We start from the raw sequence: 15,453 nt of genomic DNA, 5'->3' as shown, positions 1-15,453 counted from the left end.
GAGCCCAGGTGTCCCTTAACGAGCCACAGGTGTGTGTCTTAACGAGCCCACAGGTGTCCTAAACGCAGCCACAGGTGTCCTTTATGAGCCCCATCCAACAATTCATTCAGCGTGAATTAACTGGAAAAATGATGGATGGGTGTTTGTCATGAGTCACATTTGCCTCACCAAGGTTGTCAACCGACATCGCTTGACGGTTTTTCTTCACCTTTTCTTCCCTTTTTCCTTTTTCCCTCTCCTTTTCCCCTTTTCCCCCCCGACCCTTATACCTCTGCCGCCCACGATGGAGGGGTGGTCCATGAGTCACATTTTGCCTCACAAGGGTCAACCTGACTGCAGCCGCCGCGATCGTACGGGGCATGTACTGCCCAACTCCTGTATTTAACTGTTATTGCATCCATTGAACTTATCATGGTTATCTCTATCAGTGACAGACAGGAATTTCACCCCAGTTCGCTGTTTTACACATGTGTCGCCCAACGTATATGCTATGCATGTCTTGATTTGTCTCCTTCCCTCCTTTTCTGCTGACACCTGTTTATTACAAGCTTTTCTGGATACCCACTGCACGTGTGATCAGCACGAATGCGCCGCCTCTCCGGACCCATAAAGGATGTCCTATGACAAGCTTGAACCTGAAGCTACATGACAGTAGAGATGGCAGCTCATGCACCGCCAGCTGCATACGATGAGACGATGTTTCCCTCTCAGCCTGCTCTCCGACGTTGGTCACGACTGGCTAAAATTGATGATCAGCCCATGAATTCTTGTCTCCGACTCACATTTGCAACTGAACCTGATGATTAGGGTGTATAATACTACGATATGACACTTGTACATGCAATGTAACGCTGCTGCTGTTTGTACGTCTGCCGCATCGTATCGCGCGAGCGATGTTCCGCATCTGTAGCGCGCGCGCACTTGCTCTGCTGTCTATTTAGTACCGTGCATACCTACGCACTCCTTTGGCTGATTAAGGAATCCCTCTCTTGTCTTCACGATTCGATTGCGCCCTCGACCGCCGCATCCACTACCTCCCCCCATGCAGCGGCAACCGCCACTCGCCCCGCTGACCGCCACATCCTCCACATCGCCCCCTCCACCCCCTTACGTGTGTGTCTAGACTTTACGCCCCTTCTTATGTCCTAGCTTTCTGCGATGATCATATAGCCCGCCAATTATCCCACCCTCACATACTACTTACAGCATACACCACTCACCCGGGCCCCCCGTCACTATCCCCTGCTATCATTCACACCCTTTCTACCACATTGTCCCGACTGTTTGTCCGTTCTATTGATGAAAGTTATCTTCATCTTTCATTCTGTATTCCCGACTTGCTCTCTTGTTCGAGCTCTCTCTTTCCTCCTTTTTCTGCTCTTTGCGCTTTATGCCTCGCGCTACATGCGCGCCATACTGCTCGTCAACCACCGGTGTCACCTGTTGATATAATCTGTGTATTCCCCTTACACCCGCCCGTCGTTCGTGTTTACTATTCCTGCTATCTACTTCTATCTCTCCCTTCACTCTCCTTCTCACGGTACGGTCATGTCTTGCTTTTGTGTCACCATCCGACGCCACCTTGTGTTAAACTTACATCTCTTGTTTTTTTGTAATATTTTTTTTGTTAATATTTCCTATCTTCTTCGTGTTTTGTGTCCGCCCGCGTTCTGCTATCTAGGGTAAAACGATGCTATTGCGGATTGTGGCACTATAGAGCACTCTCGCACTGTGCATTCATTCCCGTTATAAAGAGTTTGTTTCTTACACTTTTCTCAATCCTCACCTTATTACCCTTATTACCTCCTCCACCACTGAGCTGTGTTTGCCCCTCCTGTGCCCCTGTGTGTTGTCTGTGTGGTTCTTGTCCTTTGTGTTGCATTTGGTCGTCCTGTTGTGTATTTACATGGTATCCCTGCGACTCCCTGGGGACTAGTTATTGTGAGGTCATTGAATGCAGCACCGGCAGCTCCGCTCAGGGTAAAATCCTCCTGCTCGTCTGAACAGGAAGGATTCCTTTTCACCGCTTTCAACGACGTGAAAGACAAAAAAACGCGCGCTAACGAGTCTCAGTCTGAGCGTGAAACCATCGTTCGTTCATGTGTTTCGTGTTTCATCTCAGGTTCATTTCGTGTTTCTGGCTTCATGTGGCTGATCAGTCTTTTCTCCTCGCTTCACCTTCTGTCTCTAACTCAATGACATCTGTGTTTTCACTTTAAACATTTTGGAAAGTCTGCTCACGGTCATTTGTTCAAAGTAAATAAAGGTGTCATCTGCTTACGTATGTTGTGAAGTGGCTGCTTGTTTTTCATGTAAGAATGAATTCAAATGATCAACAGGAGGTGAAGGAACCCGTCAGCGCTGTCGATTGTTGCACTGCAGAGAAATCATCGTTAAGTCCAGGTGAGCAGTTAGCAGTTAGCTTTGGAGTTTGTTATTTTACACAAGCCCAGAAAACCAAATATTCTTAAAGTGATCATAGGACCTGCTGTCTGTCCTCAGCCACGAGACTAGTGGGCGGTCCCAGGTGTTTACCTGTCAGGTTGTTGACACCTTGTGAGGCATGTGACTCATGGACACACCCCTCGATCCAGTGGGCCATTAAGGTCACCTGAATGAATGTGTGGATGGGGCTCATTAGGGACACCTGTGGCTCGTTAAGGACACCTGTGGCTCGTTAAGGACACCTGTGGCTCGTTAAGGACACCTGTGGCTCGTTGACTCGCCCTGCTCTGATACGGCATGAAGGCATTTTCAAGAATTTCAATGTATGTTTAAATATGTAAGAAGAGTTTAAAACTCACATTATCAACAGAATGTGAAGAAATAACTGTTTTCATGTCAGCCAGCTTTGACTATGCTGTCTCATAATACCACTCTGTGCATCAGTATCATAGCATAGCATCTTTATTGCATCAATACGTTTTTCAGACAACTGCGGTTTAAATTCCTCATGTACTGATAAATTACTAAAATCTCTACATCCGACTGGTCAGTAAAAATCAACCTGAAGAGACAAAAAAGAAAAATATAAGACGGGCACTGAAGCTCATTTGTTTTGTGTGGACTGTCCCTTTATTAAAAAGTTATGAGAGTAGCCAGGCACTGAACGTTCACATTTACAATGAACTCAAACACAGCAATGGGATGGGGGGGGCTTGTTTCTTTTGTCCAATCAATGTGAAGATGAAAACATAATAAAGAGTTACGAATAAAAACATGTCATCACTGTCAAAGTGCTGTTTGTGTTTTGTGTATTATTATTAATATTATCCCAAATACAGACGGTGAATATATTTGGATTCGTTTTAATGTGACTGTTGAGATGATAAAGTTTATTTTTGCTCACATTAGCATCCAGGCTACGTGCTGCCACCAGCCATCATGTGTTTAAACCTGAACAGTTCACTAAAGAAACCGGTGACGAGTCTTTTAAAGAAACAGGTGACGAGTCTTTTAAAGAAACTGGTGACGAGTCTTTTAAAGAAACAGGTGACGAGTCTTTTAAAGAAACTGGTGACGAAGAAAAAAGCTTCATCATTTTGAAATTGCCATATTTTAAAGATCTTGGAAACTGTAATCTCAATGTAACGTAAACAATGTAACTATAATCTAATTACACATTTTTTCAAATGTGGGTTGATTAATTCTTTTTTGTAATTTTAACGTTTGCCGTTTTTTTTCCATTTTGCTTCAGCAAAGAAAAAAAGATTAAAGTCGAGTTTGTACCAACATTTGAACAAGCTGCTCAGTGCGAAGTTAGTCGGATTTATTTCTACTGACTGACTGACTGTTGACTGACTGTTGACTGACTGTTGACTGGCTGGTGTTCCTGCGGACACTAAGGCACGGTGGGCTGTGGATGTAACATGACGAAGACAAACACGTTGTCGTGACATAACAAATGAAGCTCTCACTTCCCGTCATTAGTCGTAATCTAGAACTAAAAGCTACAGTCATATCTTGTTTTCTTCGTTTGTTCTAGTCGTTTGAGTGCGACAGTCTTAATTAATACATTTAAAACCTACACAGTTTAACTTCCTGTACAGAGAGACGGTCTGAGTCCTGTTCAAATCCTCTTCAGATCTCTTCACCACCTCCTTCCCTTTAGCATCATTAATGAAGCTGTGTCAGGCTCATTCACGGTAACGTGAGCCGATATTTAAATCCCCATCTCAGCTCTGATTGGTTGATTGAACACGAATTGAACTGTTGGAAGTCTGTGGCGATTTATGGCCCTTTGAGACACAACGCGATCTGTGGCTCGATGGCACAACACACTGAGTCTGAAAGGACCATCAGAGGTCAGAGTTACAGCAAGTTCTGACCTAAATGTGTCGACCATGAAGCTCATTGAAATAGTTCTCATATTGTTATTGTTGATATCTGCCCATAACTCTTCAGAAACCGGCAGCTCAGTGGCCTGTGCTTCCATCTAGGACGTTGTAGGAACCCCTCAGTCGGTTAGTTAGAGGTTTGTGGTCAAGTTAGCGACACTAAATATGCAATGTCTTTGAAAATAACCTTTTGCATTTTATGAGTTTAAACGTGAATGTGCTGCCTCAGTGGCGACCGGTCGTGGCTTCCCTCAAAGATACGACAGCCGTGTATTATTGTCGATCCGTTCTGGTCGCTGCACGCTGAACGTTTCACAGATGAACCAACTGACCTGCGAGTGTTTCGAGTCGTAACCATTTCAATACACAACACGTCGACTGTACACTGTCCTCTGCCAGTTTAATGGTTACGTAACTTGTTCAATTGGATGTTCAATCAAGAGCCTTAAAGCAGCTTCTTCATGTTCTCCATCAAGCCCTGATTTAAACACATTGAGCTTCAGACCAAAGGAGACATCATGGAGATACATCATCAAACATTATTACAGCAGGAAGTTGGGGGGAAGAGTCCATTCACAGAGTCCTGAAACAGCTGGTTGTGCAAGTACAGCAACTTTTCTAATGTCACTACAGATTAAACATCACTTCCTGCACAGACAGGAAGCTAACACAGTGTCCATAGAGGAATATCATACAAATGGAAGAGGACAGAAAGGAAGGTGATCAGTGACCCACAAGTGTTCTGGGAGAAGGTAAGAAGAATGGATGGAAAGAAAAGCAAACACCGGAGGGAGAGAGCGGGAGTTAACAATGTTGGGAAAGAAGCTTTAAGAAGGAAACGATGGATCGATGGTGACAGAGGGACCTCTAGCTGGAGATGGACAAAATGGCTGACGTGTCTTTAGCCTTGTCGAAGAAGATGGACGTCTCATTGGCCGCCTTCAGTTTGACCTGGGCGGAGCTTGGCGAGCCTTGAGCCGTGGTTGGCTGACAGTCTTGGCAGCAGCAGCAGCAGCAGTCCATGAAGGCCTGACCGAGAGCCTGAAACACGACAACATGCCGGTCAGTGATGCTGCTCAGGGACAGACAGACTCAGCCTAGCGACTTGCTAAAGTAACTAACTGCTAATTAACTGAATCTGCCGTTAGCAGACCGGACCGGGATGAACACTGCCTCTAACGGTACAGCACCGAGGTGATTTGCTGTGTTCACTGTTAGACTGGACCCTGCTGGTTCAGAGGTTCTGCTGCTGTGTTCACTGTTAGACTGGACACTGCTGGTTCAGAGGTTCTGTCGCCGTGTTCACTGTTAGTAGTTAGGTAGTTAGTGCTGGCTCAGGTCATCCCTTAGTTATGCTGCCATAGGATTAGACTGCCCCTCTCTGTCTGTCTCTCTCTTTCAGGGTTATGCCTAGTCAGGCACGGTATTGGTTGAAGATGCAGTCACATATCCCTTTACTGAAAACCCTCTCTCTATCACAGGTTCCACTGCTACTGTAATCATCATCAGTCATTGTAATTCATTGTCATTTTATCATTCATTGTAATTCATTGTCATTGTATCAGTCATTGTAATTCATTGTCATTTTATCATTCATTGTAATTCATTGTCATTTTATCAGTCATTGTAATTGTACAATTTGTTTGTGTTGATTTGTTCTGTACACTGACATCTATTGCACGTCTGTCCGTCCTGGGAGAGGGATCCCTCCTCTGTGGCTCTTCCTGAGGTTTCTTCCACCTTTTTTCCCTGTTAAAGGTTTTTGTGGGCAAGTTTTTCCTTGTTTGTTTGATCTGATTTGTTAGACTGGACACTGGTTCTGTTCAGTCCCAGGTAAGGTCGTGGAAGGCAGACTGATCCAGTGAACGGTACTCTGACTTACCTTACACAGACACAGCAGCAGCACCGGCGTCACCGATGACTTGAAGAACAACAGGAAGTGATGCAACAGTGTCAGCATGTTGGCCGTGTTCTCGGAGACGGTGATGTGCGTGTAGGCCAGCGTGATCTTGCAGACGTGTTCGGGCAGAGCACAGACTCCGTAAACCACGGCTAACGCTAACAGCGTGCAGTTCAGCTGCCGCTCCACCGCCTGGTGCTGCTGACGCTTCTGATTGGAGGAACGGTCGTCTTGGTTGCGCTGCTTTTGGGTTGAGTTGGAGTCGCTGCTGACGTTGCGGGTGGCCATTTGGCAGAGGATGGTGAAGAGGATGGGGAGGCAGAAGTAGCAGCCAAAACACCACCACATACGGCCCTGAAACAGAGAGTACATGAGTAATCTGATTACCATACTGTTACCTGGATGTGGTACGACTGATCGGATGTTGGTCATTTGTTCTGTGTCTGCTCTGTCCTCACCTGGTGATACCTGAGCAGCAGAGAGTGGAGGGAGTCGGGCAGGTAGAGGGACAGAGGGGAGGACGGGGTGATGACGCAGGAGTCCACCAACTGGCTGGTGGACGGCGACAGGCTTTGGCTCAGCTGCCAGAGGAAGATTTCTGGGCTGGACAGCAGCAAAGCGGTGAGCCACACCAACAGCAGCTTCAGCAGCACCGAGCGGCAGCGCTCCACCCGCCGCGCCTTCGGCTGGGACGAGGAGGTGGCGGCGTGGAAACGATCGATACCGAGGGCGCACAGAGTGAAGGAGGTGATGCCCAGAGAGACGGCCTGCGGAGACGAGGAGGAGGCAACGACAAATGATCAGAAGCTGATCAGAAGTCTACATTATATTATCAGTTTGAAGTAAACTGAAGCTCCCCACCATTTGAACGATTCATCACTGACTCTAAACATTGTTAATTCACCGTCTGTCGTGTGTGTGATGGAGTTTTTTCAGCCGTTACTATAGTAACTTCCCGGTTTCTTGCTTCCTGTTTACCTGCTGATAATTAAACATGACGAGAACGTCAACAGTCTCTTAATTGACTGGTTCAGCTAACGAGTAGATGACAAGAAATAGTTCAGCGTTTCTACGACACGTGTTGGTTAGCATGTTGCTCTCACTGTATGTTTTAAAGAATCTAAGATCAAGTTATACATCAAGTTTACCTCAAACACAACCCCCAAGACCATCTTCATATTAATACACGTGTAAACACATCATCATATAATTCAGGATCTGTGATTAAAATCATTGGGAGTATAACACCCTCCTCAGCTGGAGAGGTTCTCCAAAGACTGCCACCACCATCTTGATGGACTGCTGAGTTTTCCATCCAAACGTCGCAAATTTGACCTTCACAGAATAATCAGTAGGTGGCGCCAGTTCTTGAGTCAGAAAACCAGAAGACGACGTCATTAAAAGAAGCTGAAGGTGTGTGAAAACAAACAGGAAACAGGAAGTAAGTCAGACATTTGTGTTACTGTGAGGAGCCATGAGAGCCATGAGGAAACAGCTCATCAGTCATGTGACTTCAACGTTTGTTGTGTTTTCATCTCCTGTTAAAGGCTCCGAAGTTTTTGATGTTTCCATCAAACTTTCTTCAAATACGTTGATGGAAACACGACCGGTGAAACTTTGATTATGGAAAATTGAATATTTCAAAAATTACCAAGACTCTAATCTTTCCATCCGCACTCGACATGTTCAGACAAGAAGCCTCAGACACGTCAATGTAAAGATCGTTCATCAGGTAACATTATCTCTCCTCAAATGACTTTTTATAGGACGACTCTTGTTTTATGTGTTGTCTTCATCTGTCCTTACTTATGTATAAAATATTTTAATGAGGTTATAATAATGTTGGTAAATATTAAGAGTTTCTCCAACAACCAACGTCTGACTGAAGTAGAAGTATCTTAAACGTATCACATCGATGTGGTCCATCGAGTCCTCAACGTTAATCAGTCCTTTAACCTTCATTCAGATGGATCAGTTTCATCTCCAGTACATCAAAGTCTTGGAGATGTTTAGCCTAGCTTAGCACAAAGACTGGAAGCAGGGGGAAACTGTTAGCTCACATCCAAACAGACAAACAGACTGTTGAGCTCGGACGGATCCAAACACGATCAGCTGTTCTCTGAACCACAGACGGGGTTACAAATCATACAAACACCCCAAATTTGTTTCCTGTCAAACCGTGAAGGCGACAGCGCGGCGTTCCAGCAGACGTGGTGACACATCGCCATGGTGACTCTCGACCCGACCACAGCTTTTAAAACTCAGGCCGAGCTACACTGAGGACTTTCTAGAAGCTCTACGGAGCAAATATCTGATGAGCAGGTCTGAGTCTGTTCTTTAAGATTGCAGATATATTCTGTGTTAGACTGTCAAACTGTTCAGGATTCAACCAGAGGAGAACATGAAGTTTGATTGTTAGAAATGATAATACAGGCAGAGAACTGTTAAAAAAAGTTCCTGGAAGTATTTTTAAAAATCTCTTCAGTGATGAAATATTACTTTATAAACTTCCTGCAGTTCTTGTTTCACCGGTTGATCGACAGCTCACTGAACGCACCAGCAAACGCGATGAAGTTTTCTTAAGTTTTGTGATCAGGTGTCAGACAGCTGAAGGTCTGGTAGTGGTGCAGAGTCTCCTGAAGATATCCTGTTATATATGGACTCCTTGATGAGGTAGACCACCTCCAGATCTCATCCGACCAATTAGATTCACACCTTGTACTGACATCACACAGGTGTCACTCTATCGATGTCAAGTCCTGAAAGTACGAATCTGTTACTCGATTCCAGCTTTACGTTTCTATGAACTCATTTAGCATATAGCTTAGCATTTAGCATATAGCTCTGATTGAGCCAAACTCACAGAGAAGTTTGTCTGAATTCGAGTTATCGGCATTCTTTATTTTGAGTTCATCGACACATCAAGACTTAAACTCGTGAGAGTCGCATGAATAAAGACAAATGATCCCACGAGTGAACTCGAGTCAGTAACACGAAGCTCAAATTTGCTTCACACGGGCAGATTTAATATAATTTACACCTTCTTGGACCTGTGAAGACCTGGGCCAGGTGTGAAGACCTGCGCCAGGTGTGAAGACCTGAGCCAGGTGTGACGACTTGAGCCAGGTGTGAAGACCTGAGCCAGGTGTGAATCGAGTCACCTTCTAGTGATCTTTCCTCCATCACCACCATCAGCGTGTCACTCTATCAATGTCAAGTCCTGAAAGTACGCATCTGTTACTCGATTCCAGCTTTACGTTTCTATGAACTCATTTAGCATATAGCTTAGCATTTAGCATATAGCTTAGCACTTAGGATATAGCTTAGCATTTAGCTTAGCATTTAGCATATAGCTTAGCATTTAGCATTTAGCTTAGCATTTAGAATATAGCTTAGCATTTAACATATAGCTCTGATTGAGCCAAACTCACAGAAAAGTTTGTCTGAATTCGAGTTGTCGGCATTCTTTATTTTGAGTTCATCGACACATCAAGACTTAAACTCGTGAGAGTCGCATGAATAAAGACAAATGATCCCACGAGTGAACTCGAGTCAGTAACACGAAGCTCAAATTTGCTTCACACGGGCAGATTTAATATAATTTACACCTTCTTGGACCTGTGAAGACCTGGGCCAGGTGTGAAGACCTGCGCCAGGTGTGAAGACCTGAGCCAGGTGTGAAGACCTGCGCCAGGTGTGAAGACCTGAGCCAGGTGTGACGACTTGAGCCAGGTGTGAAGACCTGAGCCAGGTGTGAATCGAGTCACCTTCTAGTGATCTTTCCTCCATCACCACCATCAGCGAACACAGTGATCAGTTTCATGAAGGTGACCCTGAACACCTTCATGCTCCTCAGAGGATCAACAGGTTTCCTCTGCAGCGCCCCCTTCAGGACACATTTTAACCCAGAACATGACAGCACGTTAAATACAACCTCTTCCACATAAGCCCCACCCACCTCCATATAAGGCACCATGCGGCAGGTGATGTCACCCAGGATCCTCCTATGAGAGAGCTGGTTGAGGACGACCACGGGAAGGCAGAGCACCAGGACCAGGAAGTCCCAGAATGCCATGCTGGCCAGCAGGTAGTTCCAGGCGGACCTCATGTAATAGTTGTTCCAGACGACGCACATGACGGCCATGTTTCCCACCACGCCCAAAACCAGCACCAGGCCGCCCAGGAACAGGATCGCGTAGGCCGCGTACGAGCTCTCCGCAAGCGGGTAGAAAGGGTTGAAGGGTCTCGGGTCCTCGCGGACGGAGATGGAGGTGTTTCCATGGTGACTAGTATCATCACTATCGTCACTGTCGTCATCTGCTGCGACTTTCGTCCCGTTGTCGAACGCGGTGACCTGCGGCGGCGTCACCGAGTCATTCTCGAAGGACTGGCTGAAGGTTGACTGTTGCTCCTCCTCGTCGGCGCCACGAGCCAGGCGCCGGTGCTGGTCCAGATCTAGATCCAGCAGCTCGGACAGCGAGAGACTCTGAGGGTTGGAGGTGTCGTCCTCGGCCCTGAGCTGTTTGGTGATCCAAAGCGGCTCCAGCTTGATACGGGAGGACGGTTTGTCGAGAGCGTTGCGCCGATTGTCGTGTTGCTCGACGCTCTTTGCGTCCGTAAACAGCAGCGACAGGTACAGACACAACCACAGACCGACAGACGGAGCCATGATGACGATACGGTAGATTCAAACCAGGATGGTTCAGGGTCGGTCTTGGTGCTTCGAAGGACGTGAAAAGTGCAGAAGTTGGTGCAAATGTTTCCGAAACGCCCCAAAATTCAGTCATAAAATGATCTGCTGACGTTTCCCAAACCTTTAGACGCTGATCTGATCCAAAGATCCTTAAAAAAGACAAAAAATCAGTCAGTCAACAAAGAACTGTGATTCAGTCTTGACAAAATCAGCAGCTTGAGTTTGTAGTCCAGACGATGAAGTTCTCTGACTTCACCTTCTCGTCTCTTCTCTTCTCGTCTCGTCTCTTCTGTCTTCAAACTCCCACTATGTCTCCCACTTTAAACTCGTCTCCGTGTCTCCCGTCCATCAGTAATCCAAACAGGTGTCGGAGCTCCAGGAGGAGACGGGGGGGTTAGAGGGGCACAGCAGTGTCCGTGTCGGGGCTGCTGTGTCTGGGCTGCGGGCGGCAGAGAGACTGGGTGTCCTGGAGGAGCTGTGAGGGTCTCTGGGAACAGGCAGCCCTCTGCAGTATGGCTGGATGGAGCCTTTGTCAGGACACACACACACACACACACACACACACACACACTCTGACAGGCCGACAAACAAGGTTGGCACACACACAAATACACACATTTGTCTGCACAATCATGCATGCATACTTTCTTTTTGCTCTTTTTGGCTCGGACTTCCTCACACACACACACACACACACACACACACACACACACACACACACACACACACATTTAAAGACACTCTGCTGCCCCCTGGTGGTTGTTTTAGGTTTTACTGGGAAACAGCCACTGAAAGAAACTCGTCTGACTCGAATACTGATGAAACACTTTGTGTGTGTGTGTGTGTGTGTGTGTGTGTGTGTGTGTGTGTGTGTGAGAACCAGTTGAACTTCACAGTGAGAACATTTTTGCAGGGTGAGGACAGACTTTGGCTTCTCCTCTCTCTCTCAGTGGTCTTTAATACTGTGGTGACTAACGTGTCCGTTACACTGTTACAGTTTGGTTCACACAGCTCAGAACCAGAACCGAAGTCCTCTCCTCACACTCTGCATGTAGTCTCATGTACAGAGACGGTTCCTCGAGAAGAACCCGGATCATGGTGGACGGACGTCTGCACAGACAGACGGAGTTAGTAAGATGTGTTAATGTGACGTGAGTGTGTTCAGATGGAGAGAAGTGCTGAGTGCATCGAGACCTGAGCAAGCTCTATGAGGAGAGAGGGTCTGCCTCCAGAACCAGAACCAGAACCATGAACTGTTTATTTGCTGAACTCGACAGTCGGACATTTTCTCTCTAGACTGAGCTTCAGTGTGACATCACAACTTCACAAACGTCCTGGCGGCTCGTTTAAAGTTTCTGACTGAATGTTACTGTTTTTATATTTAGATGAAGTATTTCATGTTGATATTAATCTTCTTTATTTCTGTGCTGCACTCACAGAGCTGCAGTTCCACTCTGAACCACTGGAGGTCGATGTTGCTTTGTGTTAGTGTAGCTGAAGGCCTGAGCACAGTTCACATCATGGAACTTTATTACATTTACTTCATTACTTTTTGTGCACATGAAAGTTCTGCAACAAAAAACGAAAGTCGACATAACTCCATCTCGAACTCTGGAAACACGGAGACGCACCAACGTTTGAACAAAGTTTCTGAGTGTGCAGTAACACACGGCGTGATGAACAGAACGAGAAAGAAATGAAAAGTTTAAATGAAAGCAAGTTAAAAAAAACATTATTAGCATGTTCATTGAATGTTCTTTGAATGTTCTTTAGGGTTAATGAAGTCAGTAGAATTAATGAGTTCGAGGTTTTAGACTCAACGTGATATTTATTATTTGATTTGAGCTGTTGGGCGTCTGACACACACTGATGGTTTGTTTGAGGACGAGTAAAAACGTGTGTGTGTGTGTTTGTTTTATCAATCGTCAGTAGGGATGGGAATCGATACGATCTTTACGATTCCGATTCCATTATCGATTCTGCTTAACGATTCGATTCTTTATCGATTCTCATTTGGGAAGAAAAGGAGAACAGTTTGATCAGCATCAACTTTGTTTAGTTAGAAGTATCACGACGTTACAAAACCAACAGCGAGGTCAAAAGAGCCAGCCAGACTCTCTCTCTCGTCATGGTCGTCTTCTAAACGTAATGCAGAAGGCATTCGTTTAATGTGACTGTTATAGCATGTTTTACAAAGAAGCACATGGCGCTAACATGGTCGGCAGTGTGTTATTTACCTTTCGTAGTAACCACAGAGGTCAGAGGTCACAGCCTGGCTGCTGCTGCTGCTGCTAGGTTGAGATTCATCTCCAGTCTGAAGCGTGTCAAAAACACGATATTCATTTAAAATATTACATGTTGTGTGCACAAATGTTTCTGCATGTTCGTCTCCACTTTGCAATGATTGCAAGTCGCCCTGTTGAGTCTGTTTTGGTGAAATGCAGCCAAACTTTGGAGCGTTTGAACCGAGTGGGTGACATTGTTTATACTGATGCACTGCACATGAGAAACTTGAGGAAGTTACGTGACGTGATTCGTGCTTTCTGGAACCGATAAAAGAATCGTTAGATGAACTGCCAAACGATTCCATGGAATGGAAACGCACAGAACCGGTTCTCAACAAGAACTCATGAGGTGTTGTCCCATGATGCACCAGGGCCATGTTCATGTCAGTCAGGTGTCACAGACATGACGTGACATTCACAGGCTAAAAACTGTGCACTAAATATTTACCTTATATAAATACTGTCGATTACTGTCGTTTAAAGTTTGTTTTATTACATATTTTAGTCAAAGTTCCCTGTTTTGCCGTTGATATAGTTGCACTGTATATTTACTTACAGGTGGGTTCTGATCCAGTACACGTACCTGTATGTAAAGAGGAGCACCTGTGTTACTGTTTGCTGACACCACGCCCTGCAAAGGGAAAAACGGATTTCCAGAAGATTAGCGTTAATATCATTAATGTCTTTAAAGGCAGCACATGAGTTACTTCGGCGAGCGCTCCTCGTGTGTCGGGACGTGCAGGGACGTGCAGCGACGTGCCTCAAACATCCTGACGTCGACCTGTCAGCGCTGACCAAACCAACAGAGCGAGGCTGAAGACAGACGAACAAAGACAAGGACTGTTTTTTAAAGCTGCTGACTTTACACGGCAAACGTCCTCTGCTCAAGCTAAAGATCACAAACAACCCTTTAACTTCTTTGTCATGGCTTCATTTAGTCATTTAATCAGCACTGTTTGTCTTAATACAGAGGTTAGTTATTGTGGATCACGTTAGCTGCTGGGGTAATTTGGCTTGACTGTGTTTTGTTGGTGTTTAACGTTAGCCTGCGACTCAATCAGCCGACAAACTGTCTGGATGAGCTAACGTTACCGCTCAAGTCTGCATTCTGCTACGTTAGCTGACTAGCAATTTATCTGCATTAGCGAGTAAGCTAACGTTAGACAGCGAGGTAACGTTAGCCAGCAAGCTAACGATAGACAGCGAGGTAATGTTAGCCAGCAAGCTAACGTTAGACAGCGAGGTAACGTTAGACAGCAAGCTAACGTTAGACAGCGAGGTAACGTTAGCCAGCAAGCTAATGTTAGCCAACAAGCTAACGTTAGAAAGCGAGGTAACGTTAGCCAGCACGCTAACATTAGCCAGCAAGCTAACGTTAGCCAGCAAGCTAACGTTAGACAGCGAGGTAACGTTAGACAGCGAGGTAACGTTAGCCAGCAAGCTAATGTTAGCCAGCAAGCTAATGTTAGCCAGCAAGCTAACGTTAGACAGCAAGGTAACGTTAGACAGCAAGGTAACGTTAGACAGCGAGGTAACGTTAGCCAGCAAGCTAACGATAGACAGCTAAAACCACAGTATCATGATATACGTGACGTGCTTTGCAGTAACATTCGACTTTGTTGTAGTGCACTATGGTTCCCCCCCGGGGGGGTCGCAAGATATCAAATAAAATGTAAAAACTTTTAGAAAAATCATATTTTGATATCAAATAAAATGTAAAAACTTTTAGAAAAATCATATTTTAGCCATAAGTGTAACAAAACATAAAAAAGTAGGTACATTTAAAAAAATAAAAGCCTTTTGATTTTATTTGATTAACGACATTAGCAGCAACGACAACATGAGCTAAGGTCTGTTAGCATCGTGCTAAACAATAAGACGTGCAACAAGGTCAAATCATGTGACATCTGGGGATGGCGGGGCTCGCCAATCACCGGTACCGTTGTGTTTGGGAACTCCTGATGTAGCGGACGCCGGTTGTTTGTCGACGTTAGCGGACTCCTTTGCTAAGCTAACGTTAACGTGTGTTGCCGTCCTTTTTTCACAGGTCCTTCACGTAGAAATAAATTTAATTTATTATACAACTCATTCTCAGCACAAAGTGACTCGTTCATCTTTAAAGTGGATTTAAGAGACATTCAGACCATTAAAAGCTGACAAAGCACTTCAGGTGAGACAAATAATACAATCCAGAGTTTGTAGGTTTGTCAGGCGGCAGGACACAAACATATAATAGTA

The 15,453-nt window shown here is 45.4% G+C and overlaps 2 protein-coding genes and 1 long non-coding RNA gene across 3 annotated transcripts in view; 1 reads left to right on the top strand and 2 right to left on the bottom strand.

Moving 5' to 3' along the window:
* Positions 1-15,453, bottom strand: part of LOC113744744 (macrophage mannose receptor 1-like) — a 320,504-nt gene that overhangs the window by 70,827 nt on the left and 234,224 nt on the right. The gene's annotated exons all lie outside the window — the stretch shown is intronic.
* Positions 2,338-3,499, top strand: LOC113744747 (uncharacterized). Its single transcript, XR_003461797.1, has 2 exons — positions 2,338-2,403; positions 2,503-3,499. It is a non-coding gene; the product is annotated as an uncharacterized LOC113744747 (long non-coding RNA).
* Positions 3,533-11,488, bottom strand: gpr37l1b (G protein-coupled receptor 37 like 1b). The gene is made up of 4 exons (XM_027275672.1): positions 10,196-11,488; positions 6,696-7,004; positions 6,220-6,591; positions 3,533-5,378 (listed from the first exon to the last, which is right to left on the bottom strand). Exons 1-4 carry the CDS (start codon positions 10,904-10,906, stop codon positions 5,205-5,207), a joined length of 1,566 nt encoding a protein of 521 aa, XP_027131473.1. The 5' UTR covers positions 10,907-11,488; the 3' UTR covers positions 3,533-5,204.

The sequence above is a fragment of the Larimichthys crocea genome, unplaced genomic scaffold, assembly GCF_000972845.2.
Source record: "Larimichthys crocea isolate SSNF unplaced genomic scaffold, L_crocea_2.0 scaffold148, whole genome shotgun sequence".
NCBI lineage: Eukaryota > Metazoa > Chordata > Actinopteri > Sciaenidae > Larimichthys > Larimichthys crocea.
Note: the sequence above shows the minus strand (reverse complement) of the source record. Positions and strands in the feature narration are given on the sequence as shown.